General features: G+C 39.6%; 1 protein-coding gene across 1 annotated transcript in view; it reads left to right on the top strand.

Annotated features, from left to right (window-relative positions):
* The first annotated feature begins 2,656 nt into the window (after positions 1-2,656).
* AQP9 (aquaporin 9) overlaps positions 2,657-26,967 on the top strand; it is a 48,714-nt gene continuing 24,403 nt past the window's right edge. The window contains exon 1 of the mRNA XM_077747934.1: positions 2,657-3,114. Coding sequence (XP_077604060.1) covers positions 3,004-3,114 — 111 coding nt within the window. The 5' untranslated portion in view covers positions 2,657-3,003. The remainder of the gene's footprint in view (positions 3,115-26,967) is intronic.

Raw genomic sequence — 26,967 nt, 5'->3', positions numbered from 1 at the left:
GACTACACTAGAGATCCATCTTCCTAATTTTTGAACTTGTCAGGGGTGTGCCTGACCCATGGTATATACTCAGTAAAACCTTTTCCAAATGAGTGAGTGAATGAATGAATGAAAAGTAAGCAGACCCCTATTTCCAATAGGAACTCTGGTGTGAGAGTACAAACAGGAGTGTGAGCAAGTTACGATTAATGAGAAGTTAGTAGTTCTTGGTGATGAAAGCGAAAGTGTGACTGTTCTCCGAAAGGAGAATAAAAGACCTAACAAAGATTCCATTCTTCTCTACCTGAGCATGGAGTGTTCAGCACCACAAACTCAGCCTTGGCTTTCTTCAAATTCTCCCCCGAGGCAACCTCTCCTTATTCTTGGCTTCAATGATCACATCTATGAGCACACAGATCTTTCCTCTGACTCCAGAAGCAAATTATTTCTCACTTACCGTCTTCTCTCTAATGCACTAGAGAGCCCCTGAGGCTTAATCGGCACACACAGAAGTCATGGTCTTCCATGGCAGTCCTGTTCTTTTCTAGTGTTTCCTCTCCCAGTGCCTAGCACCTCCTTCTCCAGCAAGCCAGGGACCCAACAATCAACTTTGTTGTGTCCCTCTCCTCGCGTTCCGTAGCCAAACCACCAAGTTCCTCCAGTTTTAATATATAAAGAACTCTTAAATCCTTCCCCTTCTCTCCCTGTCAGAGCCATCACCCAGTGCTAGAATTCTGTAATATCCCCCAGTGGGTCTACATATGACCACTTTAGGCACCCTAAAATTCCCTTCCCACCACATATCCTGGTTGATTTTTTTTAAAACTCAAATTTGGTGGTGGTATATTCTCATCTAAACCACCTTCATGGCTTACCATTGCTTTGCCCTGACTATGATTTATAGGGCTCAGTATGTATGGTCTGACTCCCACCGATGGCTCCAGGTTCATTTTGCACCACGTTCCTTCACTGTCTCTGTGAGCCAGCCAGTAGGTTGTCCAGAACACCATACTGTTCCCACCCCCACTCCGCAAGGCCACTGAACATGCACTTCCTTCCCCCACTTCATGTAGTTAAGCCCTACGCTTTCTTCTGATCTCAGCTCAGACATGATTTCCTTGGAGAAGCCATCAGAGGTATCTCCACTGAGGTGAACCCCCCCTCTTTTATTTGCTCATGAAGTATGTCTTACATCTTTATAGCATACATCTCAATTGTGATTTCATATTTCTGTGTGTATGATTATTTCACCTATGTCTGTCTTCTTCATTAGACTCATTAGACTCTGTAAAAGGCAAGAACCCTGTGTGCTTTGCTAAATGTAGTGCTTGGCACATAATGGGTATGCCATAAATATTTCTTAGATGAGTGAATAAACAGACCAAAGAACACCCTTGTGTGATATTAATTGTAGTCACAGCAATAAAGTCCTGTTTCTCTGGTCCATCCACTGGGACTTGGGAATAGTGTAGTCACAAGTAATACTTCTGAACAATGGTATCCATGATAACTTAACCAAGAATGAAAGCCAGAATGCTGCACTCTTATCCTGGCTCTGCAATGGTGTGCCCTCAGGTAAGTTATAATTACTTTAGGTCTAAACTCTATACCTCATCTATAGATTAAGTATCTCCTTCTGTCTGTGGACTGTCAACAGCTGTTTTCTCGAGATCTCACCTCCTTCCCTTCCTGCCTGTCTCCTCAGTTGGAAATGACTGTAGGCCTTCTGCAAAGTAGGGAAAGGCCCGAAACAGAGCTGACTTCTCTGTGGGAGGGTTGGGAGGAAGCACAAAGAGTGGGTACTCATTCCATGGGACTGCCTTGGTATTCAAAAACAACGGATGCATTCTGTCTCTTCAGACAAACTAGCTTTAAAAAGCAAGGCTTAAATATTGGACATGCCAGAAAGCTAGTCCTAAACAGTTTGTTGCCTATAAGGATGATAATTTATCAAACTTAAATGGCATAACCTAGAAGGCGTATTAAGAGTATTTACCCCCTTTCTTGTTTAACTGGGATGGCATATACTCAAACTGATCTCTTTCTGGCTCAGTGATCTCCAAGCAATATAGAGTTTCAAGCTGTTATTGTTTACTTTCTGTGAATTTTGCTTAAATGTTTCATGGTAAATGAAGGGGAGAATCTAGATTTTCAAACTGAAATCCTCCTTCAGAAGAAAGTCAACAAGTTGCTTTCTCCATCCTTCTAATTCTTGGATCCCGATCTATCCTCAGAGATGAAACCCAGCCACAGTAACCAAGGAAGAGATCCATCCTGTCCTAAAGACTTGCAGTGTAAAACTTGCAGTGGTCTCTCTGTATGTTAATTTCTCCATCTCTAGAATGGATGTAGTTGTTCTTACCACCATGAGGGAGGTGTCATTAAATCACTGAAATGATATTGGAAGAAAACAAGAGGGATTAATCTTGCAGAACAACACATCTGTATTTTCTTCATATTCTCTGATGTGCATGAAATGTTCCTTCAGAAGAGAATGTTTACACTGGATGTATGTGTACCTGATATGACAGTCCCAAACTACACCCCAACCACCCACTTCTGAACAGGAGGGGGAAAAAAAAAACAGAAGCCTGCAATTGTGTAACATGCAAATCTCTTCTGGACGGGAGCCCATCGCTGTGGTTTGGCAACACAACCAGCACAACATCTCTTCTCTCATCTTTTGAAAACAAAACAAAACAAAACAAAAACCAATAGAGAAAAAATTACCTTGAGAATAAAGGTAATGATTAATCTATCAGGCACAAAAAGGATCGTTTGGGGGATTTCAGGTTCTAACTTGCTAATTCAAATAAACAACAGTGAACAGGAGATGACAATTTCACCAGAAGAGGATTAAGTCACGGGTTCTAATTGGGACAGTGTCTGTACAGTCAGAGAATCTCACCAGACATCTCCAGGAATCTGTGAGCAGTTGTCAAAACTTCCATTTTCATGTGTGAGTGAAGTAGGGACCAGAAGGAGCAGGTACTGGTGGAGAGTGGTCCTTGGAGAAACCCCAAGATGCAGCCTGGGAAAGGACAAAAGGGGAAGAGCTTCAAGCAAAGATTGGCCTTGAAGAGCAGCTTAGCTAAAGAAACAATTTCTGAGTTCTTGGGCACCTTTATAATGATCGTAAGTGTTTCCTGAATTCTGACCCAATTATGCCTTCCTTTCTACCTAGCTGGTAGTGAATCCTTTTCTTTTCTTTTCTTTAAGTTTGTTGCTAGATTCATCTCTTCCTGGGCTGTTTCGCTACATACTGGCCACAGGTTGGGTTTCTATTTACTCATTTCATTTATTCACAAGAGTTGATGGGGGTAGGAGATGGGGAGTGAACTACTTTCTTCACTACAGAGATTTACTGAGACTCTGAACTGGCTTTGATTTAAGTTAGCCATTAGTAATTTTTCTCACTGGTTAATTGATTTATACCTTGTTTATTTCCCACAAATATTGAAGTGACTCAGTCACTTGAAATAAGGATTGGCAGTCAATAAATATGAATGGCAAGAAACAGCTCAGTATTACAAGTGCTTGGCAAAGATTGTGTTGTCTATCACTTGACTTCTAACAAGTTAGAAATTGCACTAGGTAGAAATATGCATTCTGCAATCATCCAGCTTTGGTTTTACCTCATTTTCCCCTTTTTACCTTAAACGGATCTCTAAAGATCTTCAATGAGACAGTTACAAAAACCCTGTGTGTGTGTGTGTGTGTGTGTGTGTGTGTGTGTGTGTGTGTGTGTGTGGTTCTTATTTTTATGTATANTGATGCATGCTATAACATTCTTTGGATCCTGAATTTTCAGCTGGAGCCAGAAAATTAAATGTTCACTTATTCTCATATGCAAGAACTACTGACTTTAACTTGCTTTAAAAAAAAATCCACTCAAGGGGCTCCTGGGTGGCTCATTTGGTTAAGCATCAGACTTTAGCTTAGATCATGATCTCACGGTTTGTGAGTTCGAGCCCTGTGTTGGGCTCTGTGCTGACTGCTCAGAGCCTGGAGCCTGCTTTGGATTCTGTGTCTCCCTTCTTTCTCTGCCCCTCTCCTGCTTGTGTTCTCTCTTCTCTCAAAAATAAATAAACATTAAAAAATTTTTTTAAATCCACTCAAAGATTCCCTACTTCAGGTATTAATAATATCATTTTTCTTAAAGTTATAGTGACTTGTCCATAAATTTAAAAGTTCTTGGTTATGTACAGCATGGTGACTACAGTTAGTAAAACTGTATTGCAGATTTGAAAGTTGCTAAGAAGAAAGATCTTTAAAGTTTGTTACCAGGAGAAAAAAAATTGTAACTATGTTGTGATAAATGTTAACCAGATTTATTTTGCTGATCATTTCATAATACATATAAATATCGAATCATTATATTGTACACCTGAAGCTAATATAATGTTTACAAGTCAGCTATCTCTCAGAATAAAGTTCTTGGCTTTATATAAATATGTAATAATTTAGGAGAATAAGCCAAGATCAAGAAACAAATTGAACTCCAAAAATCAAACTAGTGTAAACTGAGAGAAAGTCCTAAGTTTTCTTGTCTCTGAGAGCCTCTTTTTATTGAATTCATTCAAGTATTTTTGAGGCATATGGACAGCAATTTGCACTCCTTCTTGATGGCCCTCACTTACTGGAGTTAGGAATGCGGATGGGAGGGTGAGTGTTTGAAGGAAAAGAGAGAAAATAATAGCCCATAATTCTTCTGATCTTACTCTGTGCTCTCAGGGAGACAAAAACTCATCGTGTTACTTGCAATTTGGTCCCAAAGAAGTAAGTAGATGTCACCACAGGCTCAATGCAGCTCTATGGTGACCTGTGGTACTGAGAAGTAAAGCCAATTCAGTTACTGTCTGTAGCAGTCTGCAGAAAACACAGAGGAGGAAGTGAACTCAACAATCATTTTGCAACTGAAAAAGTTAAAAAAAAACCCTCCTTTTTAAAAAATTTAAACCCTCCTTTCTTAACGAGAAGCTGTTTCTTAATCCCATCCCCTCCGAGTTGAGTAAGTAAAAGTTGCTGTCAGCCATTTACTCATACAACTAGGAGCATGTCTTCCCCTCGTATTCAAGGTGGGAACTAAAGACATAATATGTTCATAGCATATGTTGAAAAATTCAACTTTGTGTCTCTGGCCAAAGCCAATACTTTCCTAAATGATTTATTTCCATCTACATTGTACACTTATTTTTTAAAGCAAACTCTGATGGAATCCATAATTGTGATTATCATATTTTTATTAAGGCTTGGGGGTATATACGCCAGAAGTTTTTCCACAACACAGTATTTTTTTCTAACCAGTTAATCTATGTGGCTTTGCTCAACTCTTAGCCAAAATAATTATTTCTGCTTTATTAGAAACTGTGCATATTGTGTTGCTTTGTATGGGAAAAAGCTTTGCCTGTTGATAAGGCATGGGCAAAAGGGAACATAAAAAAAAGATGGCAGAGAATATGCAGGACTCATATTCTTTAAATTTGGTTTTCCCCCCAGACCCTGAGAGTCTGGTGCCATTTCCCCCCTTCCTCTCAAAAACCTGTTCTTTAGAAGAAGCATCTTAAACTCATTTATACCATGGCGCAAATGACTGATAAGACCCACCGGTAGCATTAAGGTCCATGAAAAATTCTTTGTAAACTACAACTAAAAACAGCAATAACTAGGTTATAAGCCAAAGAAGTAGCTCTAATTTGGGCCTGTAGACATGGGATATGTGTACCTTTTCGCCTTTGCTAGTGCCAGGGAGAGGGCTTGCCTAAAATATAGAAGAGGTTTCAAAGCCTTGGGCTGCAAAGGTAGGAAAGGAGTATGTATTAAGTACCTTCCATATGTTAGCTTCTTTACATACATTTGTTTAATCCTACAATAGTTGCATTGGCAAGGCTTTATTATCACTCATAAACAATTGAGCCCAATGAGGGCTCAAAGAGATGAAGTCACTGGCCCAAACCCGGAAAGCCCTGTACTGGCATTCTTTCTAATTCTAGAACTTACACTTCCCCCCATTGCTGGAGTTCCTTCCACACTGTCCTTGAAAGAGAGTAAATCAGACTCTTTCCACTTTAACATCTCCATAGATTGGAGCCATGAATTAGCTCTCATTTGTTTTTGGGCATTTTAGTTTAACTGGTGGGCAACTGATGAGGCCAGAGCTTTCTGAAGCAGAAAAGACTGCTCCACAGGGGCCAACATGTATGAGAGGAAGGGAGAGAAAAGGGAATTGCTCAGCCTCCTGCACATGGCTCTGGGCCTGGGGATTTCAAGCTGCACATTAGTACCCACTACATGGAAAGCTCCTGAGGTAGGAAACACTCATAAAATGCTGGCTCCCTTTCCCAGTTCTCATCCCTTGCCCCTTCTACTTCGGAGTCTTCATAGTCCTTGAAAACAGCTGCTTTGTCTCCTTCTGGACATCTTGCAGGCTCCTTTCCCCAACATCTGCCACAGAACTCTGCACATTCATAAATGGGGCCCCATAAATGTGTGTTCAATTAAAATGTCTTTTGGGGGCTGAAATTCCCAGAATCTCTAGTTGTGTCTTATAGTGGCTATGTTTACTCCTCACTACTCTATGCACCCTTTCATGTCTTCACTTGTTTCCGGATTCTTTGATACAGAGTTCATCCTATTGAAGATGCTGAGGTGAACAGCCCAGCAAGCAGCTATTATTTCCTTCTGTGGTGGAAGGGCACCTTTCCAGAGCAGGATTTATGAGTGGGTGATCATCTGCTTGTGTATTGGGAAAGACTCTAAATTCTTGTCTCACTGTCAAGCTCGCACATTAGAGATCTACCTTTTGGTATCTCTAAGGATGAAAAAATGTAAATACTTCTGCTAAAAGTAATAACCTCAGTCTGTGCCCTGAAGGAAAAATAGAATGAGCAGAGACCTGGGACATAGGATATGGAGGGCATAAGGGAGTGGGCAGTGCAGGAGGGAGGGAAGAAGTGAGCTGGATGGTAATGAGAAATGTCAAACTCCACAGTGATTTCCATATCTGCTCCTGCCTTCCCCATGACTTCATCACCAAACTTCCCATCTTGCCAAAGTCACTGAGTTTGCCATTCTGTTCTTGGAGAGATCTCAGATATGCTAACTATAGAAATTCTGGGCCTTTAAAATTATTATTACAAAATGTACTCAGATCTTAGAGTGAGTCTATTCCATATTGGAGAGCTTTTGTAACAAAAGAATATATGGTTAGCATTTAGAGTAAAATAGGAAAATTCTTAAAATAAGCCAGTTCTTAAAATAAGAAGCTTTGCAGGACGTAATTCACGACATTTGGGACTGCTACCAATTTAGAATTTCCAGGTACTAGTAGGACACCTCTGAGAAAGGGATGAATAGATGCTGCTGGTCCCTCTTATTGACGGGGAAGCTGACGCACAGATTGATGCAATCATATATCCTTTGAGTCTGGGTGGAGCCGAGGTGCCCTGCCTTAAGCATGACCTTGCTCTTTTTTCCACTGTGTTTTCCCTCCAAGAGACATAGAGTACCTTTTCATATAGATTGTTTTTTACAGTTCCATTATAGTTAATATACAGTGTTATATTTCAGGAGTACAGTATAGCAATTCAACTATTCTATATATTACCCAGTGTTCATCATTACTCAGCACTCTTAATCCTCTTTACCTATTTCACCCGTCCCCAACCCACCTCCCCTCTGGTTACCAGTTTGTTCTCTAGAGTTAAGAGTGTGTTTTTGGTTTGTCTCTTTTTGTCTTTGCTTATTTTGTTTCTTAAATTCCACATATGAGACAAATCATGTGGTGTTTGTGTTTCTCTGACTGACTTAGTTTGCTTAGCATTATATCTCTAGATCTGTCCATGTTGTTGCAGATCTCATATAGATTCTTGTTTATTGTTATATGTTTCCTGGGAGGAAGGGGGGGAGAGAGAGAGGGGGAAAGGGAAAGAGACAGAGAGAGAAAGATATGAACTCCATTTTGCCAGGTGGGAGAAAAAGGTATAGCATAATTAAGAGGTTCACCCAAGGTCACCCAGCCCATGAATGCAAGAGCTGGGCTTGATATCTTGGCTTGAGTTATTCCTAAGGTACCATTGTTTGATGAGGATTATTAACTCCTTTCATGGTAAAGCTCAAGAGAAATTTACTAATTTTATAGGCTAAAATACATTTGATAGTAAATGTATCAAATGATGATTTTGTAGAACAGACATGATCCCGGCAGATAAATTTTATAGAAGCTCTATTAGCATAGAGTTTACGGACCACTTCAGTACCTACAAGCACACTCAAAGCTCTTGTAACACTAGGGTTCTGAGATGGTTCAGTCACATCTTTGTGTCTCTAATGAACACATTGACCATGCATTGCACTGTGTTTCGTCTAGAGCTTCTGTTTTCTGGATTCTCTCTGAGGCCACCCTGTGGCTCAGAGCAAAGCACCAACAAGCAAGTGGGAATAAAGAGACAACATAACTCTCCTGTCTCACTTTCTTGCTCAAAAGTCATCTGCCCTTTCTCTGTTTCCTCTCTGCTTGGTCTGGCTTATGGCTTTGCAAAGACCTGCCCCGCCCCAACCCTGGCTATCCATGAGGGTCCCACCGAGCTAGAGCTGTCAGTCTTTCAACAGATGATAGGCAGAAGTCTCTGCTGTCAGCAGTGCCTGACTGATTCTGGCCCCAAATGCCATGTCTGCCGGAGCAATGGGGGAATCTGCTATCCTCAGGCTCCCACACGCTGGCTTCGGAATGAAGTGTTCTCTGTTGTCCGACCTCTGTGTCTTTCAGACGAGGAAACACAGACCCACACACTCACAGAATTCTGTCAAAGATTTTTCCACCACAGTCAATCCCACCTGATTCTTATTGTTTACTTATGATTTTAGCTTAGTTCTCAGCCTCTCATGGATTTGTACTTCTGAACTGGGGTGTTCTGTCACTTGAAGAAAGTCCCAGGTTCTAAATATGAAAGTGTGGAAGAACTAAGCTTGGAAGGTTCTACATGGGCTCTTGTCTGTTACCTTTAGCGGGTGTGAGAAGGCTGATGCAGAAGGTTCTCTGCCTTCCAGCATGGTGAGGAAGTGAAGACAAAAGATAGTGAAAGGGGTAAACATCTGTTGAGCATATACTATACCCAGACACTTGTTAGTTCTGGAAGAATCTCATGAGATAAGGGAATTGTTCTTCTTTTACAGATGAGGAAATGAAGGCTTAGTATGATCGAGCAATTAGCCCACAGGCAAATGTGTGGCAGAGCTAGGATTAGAATCAAATCTCTGGTTTCTCTTCACCACGCTGAAATTAACATTCTCATGTATGCTTCTGAACCTCCACTACCATTGCCTGAAACAATATATGTTACTGTTCTGTATGTTTTCAAAATGTACATACATGGCTTCATTGTTTGTATACCTTCTATGATTTGAAAATTTCCTCCCAAATACACTCTGAGATTTACCTATTTGGGGACATGTAGATGTGGGCAGTTCATTTTATTTTTGTGGTATGGTAGGTTTATGTATCCATTCCCCTCTTGAACTGTTATGTGGTTTGCAATACATTACCAACACTGCTGCAGTGAACATCTTTGCACACATCCTTGCATGTGTCACACAGTTCTTTTGAGAATGTACTCAGAGGTAGGTTTGGTGACCCTAGGGCATGTGAATCTTCAACTTCACACATATTATAAAATTCCTCTTCAGACAGGTTTTAAATTTATAGTACCATCAGCAGCTTATGAGTTCCTATTTTCCATGTGCTCATCGACCCTTGATATTATCCAACTTTTAGATTTTTGCCCATTTGACATATAAGAAACCGTGGTGCCTGGGTGGCTCAGTTGGTTAAGGGTCTGACTGTTGATTTTGGCTTACGGTTTCTGAATTCGAGCCCTAAGTCAGGCTCTGTGCTGATGGTGCGGAGCCTGCTTGGGATTCTTTCTCCCTCTCTCTGTGCCACTCCTTCATGCGTGTTCTCTCTCTCTCTCTCTCTCTCTCTCTCTCAATAAATAAATAAACTTAAAGAAAAGAAATAGAATTTCATTAGTAGTTTTAATGAATTCCTAGTGCAATCAACCATCTTTTTCATGTTTACTGAACCTTTAGATTGCCTCTTCTGTAAATTGCCTGCTTATTATATCCTCTGCATTTTTAAACTTTTTCTTACTGATTATAATAGGATATCGATATTTTGTGTTTTCTTATTATAGCTTAATGTCTTATTTTTCATATTTAAGCCTTTAAACCATTAGAAGTTATTTTGGTGTATGATGTAGAATAGGTGCTCTTTATCTGGTAGGATAGCCAATTGTTTCAGTAACGTATCTGACCAGTCTGTTCTACTTCTATTGATTGTGATGACATCCTATTCCAGTTAGATAGAGATCATATATCAATTTGTTTATAAAGGTGGTTGTATGTCTAGGGGCACCTAGGTGGCTCAGTCGGTTAAGCGTCCGACTTCGGCTCAGGTCATGATCTCATGGTTCGTGGGTTCGAGCCCCGCATCAGGCTCTGTGCTGACAGCTAGTTCAGAGCCTGGAGCCTGCTTCGGATACTGTGTCTCCCTCTCTCTCTAACTCTCCTCTGCTCACGCTGTCTCTCTCTTTCAGAAATAAATAAATTTAAAAAATTTTTTTAAAAAGGTGGTTTTATGTCTAAACTTTTTTTAGTTCTAGTAATTTCTCTGTCCAAACCAGCACCAAAGCCATATATTTTTGTTATAATTCTTTTCTTTTTTTTCTTCCAAGTTTTTATTTAAATTTACGTTAGTTAACCAATAGTGCAGTATTGGTTTCAGGAGTAGAACCCAGTGATTCATCACTTACATGTAACACCCAGGGCTTTTCACAACAAGTGCCCTCCTTAATGCCCAGCATTCATTTAGCCCAACCCCCCTCCCACCTCCCCTCCAGCAACCCTCACTTTGTTCATTATAGTTAAGAGTCTCTTATGATTTGCCTCCCTCTCTGTTTTAATCTTATTTTATTTTTCCTCCCTTTCCCTTATGTTCATCTGTTTTGTTTCTTAAATTCTGCATGAGTGAAATCATATGGTATTTGTCTTTCTCTGACTGACTTATTTCACTTAGCATAACACACTCTAGTTCCATCCACATCTTTGCAAACGGCGAGATTTCACTCTTTTTGATGACTGAATAGTATTCCATTATACATATACATATACATATACATATACATATATATGTTATATAACAATATATAAAATATATGTGATATATATACACCACATATATATTATATATATACACACCACATCTTCTTTATCCATTCATCAGTCGATGGACATTTGGGCTCTTTCCGTGATTTGGCTATTGTTGATAGTGCTGCTATAAACATTGGGGTGCAGGTTATAATTACTTTCTAAATTATTTTTGTTATCTCAGTTTTTTTCCCTTATTTTTTCAATACCTTCTTGGCTATTTTTAACCCTTTATTCTGCCACGTGAATTTTAGGATCAGTTTATCAAGTTCTATAAATACTCTGTAGAGATTTTGACTGGAATTGCAATAAATTTATATATTATTCTGGAAAGAACTTACATCTTTAAAATATTGAAACTTCCATCCATGAACATGACATAGCTCTTCATTCATAGGTCTGCTTTTTACATTTATTTTAAGTTTTATAAGTTACTTGATATTAGCCATATGCATCTTTTTTTGATATATTCTAGGTACCTTGTGGTTGTTACTACTATTGTCAATGGTACACTTAAAAATAATGTTTTATAAAACAAATTATCTTTTCTAATTGGTTATTACTAGGTTTTAGGAGCAGCATTGATTTCTGTGTATTGATCTTGTATTCAGCAAACTCAGTAACTCTTATTAATGCAAGTATTATAGGTTATCTTGGATATTTTGTATAGTTCAGGACTGTCAAATATGATAGCCATTAGCCATGTATGGCTACTTAAATTAAAATTAAATTAAATTATTTTCTTCAGTCTTGCTAGGCCTAGTTTAGGTGTTTAAGAGACTTCTGGGTACACGGGACAACATGGATATGGAACTTGTCCCCCAGTGTGAAGTGTTCTATTGGATTGTGCTAGTACAATTTTTTTTTCTGAGAATACGAGAACTTATATTTTCTTTCTTTCTAGACCTTAAATATTTAATTTCTTCTTATTACCATGGTTAAAACCTTCTTAGTACAAGGTTATTAGAAGCTATAATTGTAGCATTGTTACTTTATTCCCAACTTAAAAGAATCTACTTCTCATGTTTTACCATTAAGTGTGATAGTTCTTGTAGGCTTTGGGTAGACATTCTTGATTTGGGTAAGGAAATTCCTAGCTACTCCTCATTTACTAAAAGTTTCTTTAGGGATGTTTAATGAATTTTTAAAAAATATCTCTTCTATATTTATTGAGATAAGCATAGGTGATACTCTTTTATCTGTTGATGAAGAAAATTACATTAACAAATATTTTTAGCATTAAATCATCCTTACATTTCTGAGATGAATTTCCACCTAATTATGCAGTATTTGCAATGTTTTATTAAGGATTTGGACTATAAGTTATTTGTATCATATTGCCCTTTGCCTACTTTAATCACCAGTATTATATTAGCATCATGAAATGAAGTTCTTTCCCTCTTTTTATATTTTCTGAAATACTTTGTATAAAGTAAGGATTACCTATTCCTTGAAGATTACTTAGCATATTCAGGAAAAAAAAGAGAGGGAGAGGGAGAGGGGAAGAGAGAGAGAGAGGTGTACAAGAAGATTTCTCTAAAACTTATATCTAATTGTGTAATTTAGATTTTCCATTCTTTTTATAAAAATTTTTAATGTTTATTTATTATTTTGAGAGAGAGGGAGAGACAGAGAGACACAGAGAGAGAGAGCATGAGTACAAGTGGGGGAGGGGCAGAGAGAGAAAGAGACACATAATATGAAGCACAGGTTCCGAGCATTCTGCACAGGGCCCAATGTGGGGCTTGAACCCACAGAACTCTAGATCATGACCTGAGCCAAAGTCAGACACTCAGCCGACTGAGCCACCCAAGTGTCTCTAGATTTTCCATTCTTAATTACATTTTTATATTTTAGCAATTTATATTTTTTCTAGGAAACTGTACTTCTTTTGTGTTTTCAAACATAGTTTTTCAAAATTACTAATATTTTCAAAATCAATACAGTGAAAGCAATAATTCTGAAATAATTTTTCAAAGTATTTGCATATGGCCTTTAATATCTACTGTACTTGTGATGATACTCTCTCCAATTTTCGTGTTTTTTTTTTTTTTCACTCCGTAATTTCTGCTTTGAACTTCTTTTTTAAAGTTCTTCTATTTTGAAAGAAAGAGAAAGGAGAAAGCATGAGTGGGGTGAGGCAGAGAGAGGAAGAGAGAGAATCCCAAGCAGGGGCTCAATCTCAAGATCCAACCTTGAGATCATGACCTGAGCTGAAATCAAGAGTCTGACCCTTTCCTGAGTGAGCCACCCAGGCGCCCCGCCTCCCTTTTTAAGTGAACTTTCTTATATTTTTCCATCAAGTTGATCAGCTTTCTTTATTTCTCCCTTTTCTCCTGTGCTTGTTCTAAGAAGTTTTAATTATTTACCTTTACATCTTTAAAAAATGTATTCTAGAGTTAAGAAAGTTTAAAGAGAATCAACTTCTTTCCTTCTGAACCACACAAAAACTTTTTAAAATCCTGATTGTAATCAACCACTACATCTTACACATCATTATTGTCTGATATTTAAATTCTACCTTCAATATTTTTAATATTGGAATTTTTAAGGTGATTACTTATTTAAATTTACTACCACTTATCAGTTTATTTGCTAATTACACATACATATATGCACTACTTTTGGGAGCAATTTCTTCTTTGTACAATTAAAAAACCTTTCTTTAGGAAATTTTTCAGAAAGGGTGTGTGAGGAACAAACTTTCTCCATCTTTGTTTGCCTGAATTTTTCTTTATTTCACTCTTGGGGTTCAGTGATTAGCTGATGAACTTGAGGTTGGTGATTGGGTTTGCTCTGCATTTTGCAGGTATCATCCCTATGTCTCTTGTTGCTGTTGACAAGTCTATTGTTCATCTAATTTTTGTTCTTTAACTGAATTCCTCTGGTTTCTATTAAGAGTTTCTGTTTTTATGTGGTACACACACACACACACACACACACATACACATACACACACACACACACACACAGAAATATTACACAGCCATAAAAAGGGGGGAGATCTTGCCTTTTGTGACAATATAGACAGATCTAGATAGAGGATATTATGCTAAGAGAAATAAGCCAGACGGAGAAAGACACCATACCATGTGATTTCACTCAGATGTGGTACCTAAAAAAAACATAACAAATGAATAAACAAAAAGCAGAATCAAGCCTATAAATACAGAGAACAAATTGGTGGTTGCCAGAGGGGAGGAGAATAGAGGACTGGGCAAAATGGGTGAAGGGGAGTGGGAGATACAGGTTTCTGGTTATGGAGTAAATCACAGGAATAAAAGTCATAGCATAGGGAATCCAGTCAATGGTACTGTGACAGTGTTGTATGGTGACAGACGGTAACTGCACTGGGGATGAGCATAGCATAACATACAGAGAAATTGAATCATTATGTTGTACACCTAAAACCAATGTAACATTGTGTTTCAACTATATTGAAATTTTAAAAATTATAAAACAACAACAACAAAAAGAGTTTCTCTTTTTTCCCCTTGAAATTTCACTACAATATGACTAGGGATTATTTCATTTTATACGTAATGCTCAGGATTCATTGTTTATCAGAATTTAAAGATTCACAATTTTTATGAATTCTAGAAAATTCTCAGTTTGATCACCTTGCCTCTCCTCCAGCCTCTCTACTTTCTTCTTTTGAAACTCCTATTAAATGTACATATATGCCTGACCCTCACATTTTTTTTGTTTATGTCTCGACCCTTCTCTCATATTTGTATCTCTTCATCTCTCCATGATGAATTTTATGTAGTTGTCTCAAATCTATTTTCCACTTTATGAATTCCCCACTCTGTTGTATCTAGTCTTTTAATATATTCATTAAGTCTTTAGTTTCATTAATATGTTTTCATTTCTAGAAGTTTTATTTGGTTCTTTTCAAAAATTGCTTTTCTTTTCTCTTCTTATGTGTTTATTTCTTTTATCTCTTTAACTCGTTAAAGCCTAATGTACTGATGATATTTTATGACTGTTCTGTTCATCTCAAGTTTTGGGGGAGCTAATAATCCTGTTTATTTTCCTCACTCTCATTCAAAAAAGATCATTCCCTTTATGTTTTGTAACTTTGTACTGGAAACTCTTCAGGAGGGTTTGCTTTTCTCTGTAGGAATTCTATATGGCCTGCGTTGTGGCATTCTTCTTCCACAGCAGGGTCACATTTGTTTCTGGGCCTTGCCCAGGTATATCACCAACAGGAAATGATTGTTGTAAAGTGGAAAACAAGGAAAGGAAGACTGATGAATGTGCACGCCCTGTTGAAGACCACTCTTCCCCAAAAAAGTGGCACTCTGCAGGGCATCTGGGTGGCTCAGTCCTTAGCCTGTTAAGTGTCTGACTCTTGGTTTCCGCTGAGGTCATGATCTCACAGTTTTGTGGGTTCAAGCCCCACATCAGGTTCTGCACTGACAGTGCAGAGCCTGCTTTGGATTCTGTGTCTCCCTTTCTCTCTATTTTCACCCCTCACTCTCTCTCTCTGTCTCTCTCTCTCTCTGTCTCTCTTTTTGTCTCTCTCAAAAATAAATAAACATACATTTAAAAAATGGCTCTCTGCTCCCTTTCCCCCACATGGGATGTGTGACCATGAATGACTAATTAGGAAATCCCATGCTTTCTCCAAATAAAGCTGATTCTCTGCTAGTCTTTACAGCCTGAGTCAGGATCAGCTGGAGGAGAACTTTCCTATAGACTTCCCCTTGTCAACAGTGAGCATGAAGGGCCAGACTAGCCTGGAAAATTTTAGAGTTCCAAAGGACCTGGGGAGAAAAGCCTGTTCTGGGTCATTGATCTAAAGGCTACAGATTCCTAAAGCCAAACAATTCTGCCAGACAGAACTCTTGTTTTTGATCCCTGAGTTTGAATTTCGACTCAGAAAACTTGCTACTTTCATTGACTTTCAAAGAGGAAGTGTTTTTGTTTTCTACTTTCCAGAGTGGGTTTGGTTGTTTTTTTTCCTTAGTGACAAAGCCCATTGCAACATGTTTCCATTACTTGACAAGAAAGGAGAACATGGAAATGACAGCAGACGTTGTATCCTCTTTACTCATCAGCCTTGTGATGAAGATACAGCATAAAGTGACGGACTGGGAGGAAGAGAAGCCTCATAAAAGTGAGGTAGCTGATAAAACTGATCAAAATGGTAAAACAGCCCAGCAACAAAGTCTACTCCATACTTGTAGTGGGCACCTTATTTCATGCCTGAGGTAGGATTGCTGAGCCCACTGAACCCACAAAGCAAAGCAACTATTTTAAGGGAAAATATGTCAGCAAAATGTGTCCCCCTCCTCCATCATGACAGGTTGGCTGGTCATGCGAAGACATACAGTCCTGGCATGACCAGCCAAGACCAAAAATGACCTGAGGACTTCATCTCTCTCCCAGCCTAGAATCAGCCCACATGCCTTAGTCTCTGTTTCAAAGTTTAGATTTTCTAAGAAGGAAACCTCCTGATAAACCTATGCCTCTGTCAACAAATAAGTGATTAAAGAAATTGGGGTGCATCCTTACAATGAACTCCTGTGTAGGAATTACAGATAATGAGGCCAATTTTTATGCTGTTATGAAAAGATTCATTAAGCTAACAAATTGAAAAGTCAGCAGAAAATGGTATGTATAAAATACTCCTATTTGTATAAACACACACACATGTTTACAGAATAAACACACACACATACAGACACACACACACAGACACATACATTTTTACAGAATATAGCAGGAAGTATTGATATTATTTACTATAAAGAATAAAATATAAAATCTGGGAGGGGAAAGAGACAAATTTCTTTTTTTTTAAGTGTATGTATTTGAGAGAGAATGCTTGTGCACAGGGGAGAGGCAGAGTGAGAAGGGGACAGAGGTTCTGAAGCAAGGTCTGCTCTGATAGCTGAGAGCCTGATGCAGGCGAGATCATGGCCTGAGCCAAAGTCAGATGCTTAACTGACTGAACCACCCACACACCCCAAGAGACAGATTTCTTATATTTTATTATATACCTTTTGTATTTGAAAAATTTTTTACATATTTGTGTATATTTTCCTCAATCCCCTGCCCCACTTAAAAGAGCTGATTCAGCAGATTTTCTCCATTCCAAGTGTTTTAGGAAGTTGCTCATAATCTGTTCTGAAGAACACTAGTTCCATGAAATGCAAATAAGAATTAAGTTAAATAAAACATGCTTTCCATCCCAAATATGTTTGGAAAACACTGGGTTAAACCAAATTAAGCAGTTTCTTCAACTACAGGACTTATCAGAGCTTTTAATATTTACTATAAACTCTAAGAAGGGAATAGAATATATAGTTGTCTCTGGACTTACTTGACCACAAATTCATTTTTTACTTTTATTTCTTAATGTTTATTTATTTTAAGGGGGGGCAAAGAGAGAGGGAGAGAGAGAGAATCTCAAGCAGGCTCCTCTCTATCAGCACAGAGCCCGACCCAGCCCGATTTCATAAACCGTGAGATCATGACCTGAGTTGAAATCAACAGTCAGACGCTTAACCAACTGAGCCACCCAGGGACCCCAACAAATCCCTTCTTAAATTCCACACATGAGTGAGATCATATGGTATTTGTCTTTCTCTGACTGACTTATTTTGCTTAGCATGATATCTTTTAGATCCATCCATGACCCTGCAAATGGCAAGATTTCATTCCTTTTTACGGCAAAATAATATTCCATTGTGTATATATATATATATATATATATATACCACATCTTTTTCTTTATCCATTCATGTATCATTGAACACTGGGGTGCTTCCATAATTTGACTATTGTAAATAATGATGCAATAAATATAAAGGTGCATATATTTTTTTGGATTAGTGTTTTCATATTCTTTGAGTAAATACCCAGTAGTGTGATTACTGTATTATATGGTAACTCTATTTTTATTTTTTGAGGAACATCCATACTGTTTTCCACAGTGGCTGCACTCGCTTGCATTCCCACCAATAGTGCACAAGGGTTCCTTTTTCTCCACATTCTCACCAACACATGTTGTTTCTTGTTTCTTATTTTAGCCATCTGGCAGGTGTGAGGTGATAGCTCATGGTAGTTTTGATTTGCATTTCCTTGATGATGAGTGATGTTGAACATGTTTTCACGTGTCTGTTGGCCATCTATGTGTTCTCTTTGGAGAAAAACTGGAATAATACAGAGAAGATTAGCATGGGCCCTGCACAGATCCCTTTTTATTTTAGGAGCATTTCGTGGAACTGATGGTCTGTGGAACATACTTTGGGAATTGCAGGCCTGGAATGAATCTAAGAAACAAGTTAGCCTCAGAATTCCTGTCTTCAGGTATCTTCCAGATTAACATTGTTAGGCCACTCTGAATAAAGGAGAGCTGTCCTTGGGGTACCTGGGTGGCTCTGTTGGTTAAGCATCCAACTTGGGCTCATGTCATGATCTGACGGTTTGTGGGTTCGAGCCCCACATCAGGCTCTCTGCTGTCAGTGCAGAGCCTGAACTGGATCCTCTGACTGTCTGTCTCTCTCTGTCCCTCCCTGCTCACATGCTTTCTCTGTCTCTCTCAAAAATAAATAAATATTTACCAAAATAAGGGGGGTGGGGAAGGGAGGAGAGACCTGTCCTTAGCAACCCTCCATCTATGTCCAGCATAATCAAACCCAGTTATCCTAATATGAACACTCATACTTTACTAAATAGATGTTTAATTACTTCTTAATTCTAACCCAGAGATCATGATCAAGTTCTTGTCCAAGCTAGGATTATTTTGGATGAGTTGAGGGACATCAACTCCTAATGTAGGTCAGAAAAGGAGAGCATTGTTCTTTTCAGCCTATGAGAAAGAATGATGTTTAATCACCTTATATTTCTGAGGCCCAAGTTTGTTCTTGGTCCTATTTGCTACTCAGAGAGCACTGAGGTTGGCCATCTGCCCATTCACCTGGTTCTCAAATTTCAGATTCCTCTGTCTTCATGAGCTGGCCCTAACATCATCTCTTTTCAAGTACAGCTGGTTCTTCAGGGGTGATTGATCTTATCCTGATATTCTCTCAGGCTACGCATCACCAAATACTTTATTTTTAACCAGCATGTCCAGGTTTCAGTCATGGGCTTTTTTGTGACTATTTTTGTTATGACTGAGAATATTTGACTTTCCAGTTGGAAAACTAACTGACTGGAAAGCTGTGCCTAAACATGCATTCTGTCCTAATAAAGGGAACAAACAGATCCACCAAAACAGCAGCAGGTGGCACAGAAGGGACACAGAGCTAGGGATCAGAAGACCTGGTTTCAGACTCCGATTCTACAACTTATTAGCTGTATGAATTCTGTCAGGCTGTCCAGTCTTCCACTTTTTTTTAAGTTTTTATCTTAATTCCAGTCAGTTGGTATACAGTGTAATGTTAGTTTCAGGTGTACAATATAGTGAGTCAACACAACCCAGTGGTCAACACATCAAGTGCCCTCCCTAATCCCCATCACCTATTTCACCCATTCCCCCGACCCCAATCATTGGTTTGTTCTCTACAGTTAAGAGTCTATTTCTTGGTTTGTCTCTCTCCAGCCTTCCACTTTTTATTTTATTTTTTAAAGTTGTTTTTAACATTTGTTTATTTTTGAGAGAGAGAGAGACAGAGCACAAGCCGGGGAGGGTCAGAGAGGGAGACACAATCTGAAGCAGGCTCCAGGCTCTGGGCTGTCAGCACAGAGCCTGACGCAGGGCTCGAACCCACGAACGAGGCATCATGACCTGAGCCGAAGTCAGATGCTTAACTGACTGAGCCACCCAGGGGTCCCAACCTTCCACTTTTTAAATGCAGATTAAATGTTGGGAGGAATAATGGAACTAATATACGTGACTGTGTGGTACACGTGCTATTAATGTTTGCTCATTCACCTAGCCAATGGTCACAATTATGTGTAGTCAAACCTGGGCCCTGTCTCTGTGAATATGAGAAATTCTCGTAACCTCTCTAAACTTCACTCCCTTGTTTGCAAAATGGAACAAGTAAGAGGACTTGACTCATAGGGTTGTTGTGAGGCCCAATGGGCTGATGTTTGGAAAGTGCCTCGCTCATAAAAAGCACTCAATTAAATTTTAGTTGTTGTTGTTTCTATTATCATGACATGTTCCAGTGGATATCGTCACAAAAACTAAACAGATATATGATAGGCAGGATGTGGAGCTTCTGGTAACACACACCTACAGCACAGGCTGAAGGGCCAAGGTTTGCAAGGCAATATTGCCAGATTGGCTTTTGTTCTCCTTCCTCTCCAGCTACAAAAAGCAAAACGTTTATAGAAGGAGGGGGACCTCTGGCCAAGCCCCAAAGTGACTCCCTTCTCAAGAATGGAGACTGTGTGGGGCGCCTTTGTGGTTAAGTCGGTTAAGCACCTGACCCTTGATTTCGGCTCAGGTCATGATCTCACGGTTCATGAGTTCAAGCCCGGCATCAGGCTCTGTGCTGACAGTGCGGAGCCTGCGTGGATTCTCTCTCTTTCTCTCTCTCTCTCTGTCCTTCCCCAACTCATGCAGTCTCTCTCTCTCAAAATAAATGAACTTAAAAAAAAATAACAGAGACTGTGTTTTGGGTCTCCCTATCACTGCTACCTTAAAGTCTTGCCCATAGTCAGTCCTTTATTTGAAGGTAGCCACAGATTCTCTCTCCAGGAATTGAGAGTCTGTCCTGCATCTCATCTTAGGGCTGTTATCACCAGTATATCTGTGGGGTCAGGAAGTCACTGGCACCAAAAATTAAATGGATTTTTCCTCCCAGGACTGAAGATGGGAGTCAGTGGCCCCAAAGCGTACTGAGGCGAGCCAGGTAACATATATGGGTGAAGTGGACATGGAAGGGTTAAGGAGGAAGTAGACAGTGTATGAGCTGGAGGCATCTGCCACCCAGACTGTCAACACTGTGGCCAAGTAGGAATGGGGTAGACTTTTATCAGACTTCCAAGCTTTTAAAAAAATGGTCAGAAATCACAAGTTCTATGTGTAATTTTTCTTTTTAAATACTGGCAACTGGAGTGCCTGGGTAGCTCAGTAGGTCAAGCTCAGACTCTTGATTTCAGCTCAGAACTCATGTTCATGAGTTCAAGAGCTCTGCATTGGGTTCCATGCTGGACATGGAGCCTGCTTTGGATTCTCTCTCTCCCTCTCTCTCTCTGCTCCTCACCCCCCAAAACAAATAAATAACCATTAAAAAAAGTAAGATACTAGCATCATTTTCTAAAATTAAAAAAAAATCACCACGTAGGCCAAATGCATCTCTGAGTCAGTCCCACTCATAGACTTTCTTCAGTCATGGACCACCAGTTTCTGACTCTGCTTTAAAGATGTCCTTACCCATACTCTACAAAGACAAACTATTCTCACCAGAAAAGGGCAAGTGGAGAGATTGTGAGGGTCTCTGCCTTCTGTTCAATACCATCTGTTTATAAGAGGCCTGAATATTGGAAACTGAATTCCTGAGTGCAAGATTGTTGTCCTTTTCTTTTTCCATCCTAATACCTGACAAAATTGATTGAGGCAATCACGTGAAAACCATTTTTATTTCGGGCAGTACCAGAAGAGAAATCTTGATCTCATATAATTTTAATCAAGTTACTCATTTGGCCAGTCTGTTATGTGCATATATTAATATATCTCAGAGTTAATAGTATTACGTCAGGCAATTCAATACTTTGGGGTATTAATCAGATAATTCAAGAATTTGGGGACACTTAAATGTCAAAATAGCTGCCACCTAGGTAGTAAGACTGAATTATAAAACCACGTTCCCATGTACACTTTCCCTAGCCATAAATGCTCAGGCCATTTATTAATAATAAGCTTAGTGGGGCGCCTGGGTGGCTCAGTCAGTTGAGCATCCAACTTTGGCTCAGGTCATGATCTCACAGTTCAAGGGTCTGAGCCTTGGATCAGACTCTGCGCTGACAGCTCAGAGCCTGGAGCCGCCTTCAGATTCTGTGTCTCCCTCTCTCCTGTCCTTCTCCAATTCATGCTTTGTCTCTCTCTCTCTCTCTCTCAAAAATAAACATAAAAAAATAACAAGCTTAGATTATATAACAGCATCATACTTCATCCATACTTTTCTTACCAGTTCTCAGCCATCTTACCTCTCCTACTTCTCTGTAAGCTCTTAAAGAACCTGTGTCTGATTACTTTTTTTTTGCACCCCTGCTACCATGAGGCACCACGTGTGGTACTTAGCATTGCCAAATGTACATATATATATGGGGGAATAAATGAAGAGAGGAAGGAATGGCTGAGAGACTGCCAAATCCCAATTAGGGCTACTTGTAGATTTAGGGACCTTAGTTTCCTATAATTACATTTTTTGAAAGACAGACTTGTAAAGCACAAATCTGGACAGACTATTTATTTGGCTCAGGTTTAGTTGAGGGCAGTTTAGGGTAAGTGAAGAAACACAACCTTTGGACACAAATGTTAATTTTAGGCTCCAAAAGATCTTTTCACTAGTATGGCCTCGGGAAAATTATTTAATGTCTTTGTCCAAGAGTTTCTTTAGAAGAAAACAGCAGAGTTTTTCTTCCCTAGAGTTATTATGGGGACTAAAAGAGTATTTGTAACATATATGTGTGTGTATAAACAAATCCATTTATTTACACACAGAACAAATCAGTTTATTTAAAATACAAATGTTGCCACAGGTATACCGTTTTAATACTGACTTCTGTTTTATGAACATTTACATTAAATGAAAAATTCTCTACTGAAGGATATTTTTCATTTAAAATATATTATTTCCCTAAATTTCCAAGAAGACCTGCAGCAACGTACAAGGTAAACAGTCACTCATGACTCACACTCTTAGCTCACATTGTTGCTTCCCACGTGACACATAGCAAACATGCCCCAAACTGGCATTACTGGATTAAAGAGGATATTCTCTTTTTAGAAAAGTTTTCAAGAGAATGGTAATAAATAAATACTAGCCAGGTGAGCTTGGAAAGTATTGGGGCATTTTACAATGGTCACTTGGGTTACTTCTTGGGTCTGGTTAAAGGGGCAAGTGGGAGTCGGGGAATGGCTTAACTTCTTGGATCTTGGTGTTGAGAATAGATATCAGTGCTAATAAGTCCCCAAAATGCTGGCCAGTGCCATCTATGTGGCTTGTGGGTGTTGTTCATCAGTGCAGATAAAGGCCTTGCCCCACAATTATCTCGGCCTACTCACTTCCAGTACCAGGCAGGTTTGGTCAGCATCGGGGACATGAGTGTACCTTCTGTGATGACCACAAAGTTGCGAGACACCAAGAGGAAAGAAGACAGCCAAAAGTGGAAGTTGTCTGTGCAACAGGAGCGAGACAGCAAGCCAGCGTTAATCAGTGAAACAGGTTTTGCACAAACTGAAATCCTGCACTTAATCAGCAGCCTATCTCATTGATCTCTGAGAAAGAAGGGAAATGAGCTGGAAAAGGATTTTTTGCTGGGTCACTAGAAACTTTTGTGAAAAAGCACAAGTGTTGGGGTTTTTTCTGAACCAGAGTGACCATGTTTGTTATCACCAGAGAAGCCACGTGCTCTGGCACAGGAGCCCACGAACTATAAGAAGAGTCCCCACATGAGCATCATCCTCAGTCCTTCGGCCTCTTTGGACTGATGGACCTGGTTTACAATGCACTTGTCTGCACTGGGTAGATCGGTAACAGGTGGCTGCTATCGTGGATCTCCAAATCCTTCAGCATTCCTGGAGAGCCCTTCACCTGCAGTAAGAGATAGGAAAACTGGTGCCCTGATCCCACACTGTGGGACCCCAGCATTCTCCCTGAATATTTCCATGAATACTCGGAGGTATTTGTTCCTTCTGATGACCTTTCACTCCACTCAACGTGTAATGGTTAAGAGCACAGGTCTCTGATTAGGACAGACCTGGGATCAAATCCAGGTTCTGTCTCTTTTGTTTTTTGTTATGTAATGTTGGAGAAATTGCTTGGCCTCTCTCAGCCTCAATTTCCTCCATTAAAAAATTATCTTCCATTAAAGGGAGATAATAATACTGTAGTTTTCTCCCAGGGTGATCGTAAGTTGATAATGATGAAGTCACACAGGTAAGGTGCTTAGCGTGGAACCCGGAACAAAGAACATACAGAGTAGGTTGTAGCTGGTGTTTGTACTTCTTTATCCAGGCTACCCTAAATGGATGAGTAAAGATAGTAAGCGTTTCATGCAGCCGTAACTCCAAAGTCCATGACAGTATTTCCCAAGAAGCCCTTTCAACTCTTCTTTCAGTATCCATTAATTCTGAAAATACTGAACTACAAAAGATAGATATGAGACATGTTATTTTTTCCTTCTTTGGACCATGTTTGATGCACATGAAGAATCTCAGATCCCTTGTAATAATTACAAGTTTCCCTGGTGATCCCTGGCCTCATGTTGCAAGCATTTGCAAACATTTTACGACAGAATTCCTAGCCTCTTTTAATGACTGCTTTTCTGAAAGGGCTCAGTTTTAACCTACTTACTAAACAAATGTTTACTGAGTCTCTGTTTTATATACTGACTAAAGAAATATTTGTTGAGTGTTTATTGTACACTGTGGGCTGTGTTAGGAACATCTTGGTTTGCACTGTAAAGGAGGTAACAGACACCTAAGAGTTTTGAGAATGGTCAGACAGTTAAATCTGTGGCCTTATTATCCTCTCTCCTCCTTCCCAGCGTTTGTCTGTGATAATCACTTGATCTGGGTTCCAGTAATCAGCTTGTCAGAGGGGTCATGGCTCAGTTGGGAACTTGCCAGCAGCCCAACTGATATTTCTTAGAAATCACACCTCCCACTTCCCACCCCCAAACTGACTGTTTCTCTTGAAAAGACATTTACCCAGGGGTTTTTCCCCCTGCTTATGTTTAGACATTTTATTTAATACCTTACATCAGATATTGTTCGAGCTGTTGTGGCGGATGCTACAGTCTCGGTGGGGTGACACAAGGCAAGGTGGTATATAATGAAATGACATTGTAAAGACATAGTAGAAGAAGCAGAAGAGGCCTCTGAGGGCCTAAGCTGGCAAAGAAAAACTCCACAGGGAAAGTAGGATTTTAGCTCAGTGTTAAGAATAGATTGGGTTTGGCTGGGGAAAGTGCAGAGGAGGGACGTTTTTCCAGAAGGTACAGCATGAGCAGGTGTGCAGGGTGAGAAGGAGTGTCATGAGCTCCAAGGACTCAAAGTGACGGACAGCAGCCTGGCTGATGCAGATTTATGCTGAAGAGCACCGGGCAGAAAGTGGATGGGTCATGAGGGAAAGCACCGAGGGCCCTGAGGAGCAGGGTTGGTGCTGCCGCTTCCCGAGTAATGGCATATAAATCGTGCTTCATCTGGCATGGCCACTGAGTGGGGAGACACTGGGGGTGAGCACACTGGCGGGGGCCGCAGAAGACTCAGAAAACTTGGGGGAGATTGGCTATGAATGGCAAACGTGGAGAAGAGGAGGGAATACCAAACGATGCCCGAATGTTTGGCCTGGGTGATTGAGAATGACTGGTCACCAGGCTATCTTTTGTACAAATCCTGCCTTTCAAATATCTTTCTTGTTTTTCCACTGAAATTCTTCCTCCCACTCCTGCCACGCATGGGCTCTGATAATAACGACAGTAATTACCCTCTCCCCTTTCTAGCGTTGCTTTCCTACCTAAAGCACTAAAACCCCACCAACTATGAAAGGACCCATCTTTGGAGAGGAATCACAAACAGGCAAAACAACATGAAGCTCTTGTCGCCTTCCCACTCCCCCTCTTCTGCAAATTTATCCCATGAGTAGGAATGAAACAGGAGCGATTTTGAATACCTGTCATAGCTATGTTTCTCCCTGTTTTTATTGCCTATCAGTGAGCCAGCAGTTAAGTTCACGAGTCCCTTTGTCTTAACTTACTCACCCTAAATGGAGGTTTTCCTTGTGAGTTTATACTAAAAGCAATAACATCCTGCGCTTGTCATTGCCCTTTGTTGTTTAAGTAGTGCCTGTTGTTATCCTATTTGCACTTTACTAAACAATCCTATGAAACAAGGCTGGCTGGTATTATCATTATCACCCTTCAATAGGTGACCGTGCTGAGACTGAGAAGTGACATGTTCATTTACAAAGACCCCGAATGTCGTACCTGGAAATAGCACCTAGATGGCTAAGTGCTAAATGCTGTTACAGAGACAAAGAAGTTTAATACATGATCTTGTATACTTTATAAAAACTGGGAAATCCAGGCATAGATATGTGAACAGTTCAAGTACATCCTGTGCCTGAGTGCCCCACTAGATGGCAATAGAAGCAATGAGCAGAAGGTATAGGATGAATTATGTTAGAATGTGATTCACAAATAAGGGAGGACTGTGTCCATTTCTGGGCCCAGTGTTTTAAGAGGGATGCCAACAACCGAGAGCTCAACCAGGTGAGACTCACCAGCAATCTAAGTTTCAGGAATCAAAAATGAAGTGATAGGCATCCAGGAAAGAGAACTCAGAGAGGACCTTAGGCTCCTTCCATTTATTGGAAGGCCAGGTATGTGAAAGAGGCTTCTTCTATATGGTCCCAAGAATGGGCCTAGAGCTAATGGACAGAAATGACAAGAAAGAGGATTCCAACTTCATATAAGGAAAGACTCCCCAGCCACTGGAACAATAAAAATATATATATATATCAATATACATAAATAACTATATAAATTTATATATTTTAATATAATTTTTATGTATCTTATGTATAAATTATATATAAAAATAAATATATAAATATATATATGTATGTATATATATATATATATATTAACAAACTG

The sequence above is a fragment of the Crocuta crocuta genome, unplaced genomic scaffold, assembly GCF_008692635.1.
Source record: "Crocuta crocuta isolate KB4526 unplaced genomic scaffold, BGI_CrCroc_1.0 scaffold130, whole genome shotgun sequence".
In the NCBI taxonomy this organism is placed as follows: domain Eukaryota; kingdom Metazoa; phylum Chordata; class Mammalia; order Carnivora; family Hyaenidae; genus Crocuta; species Crocuta crocuta.
Note: the sequence above shows the minus strand (reverse complement) of the source record. Positions and strands in the feature narration are given on the sequence as shown.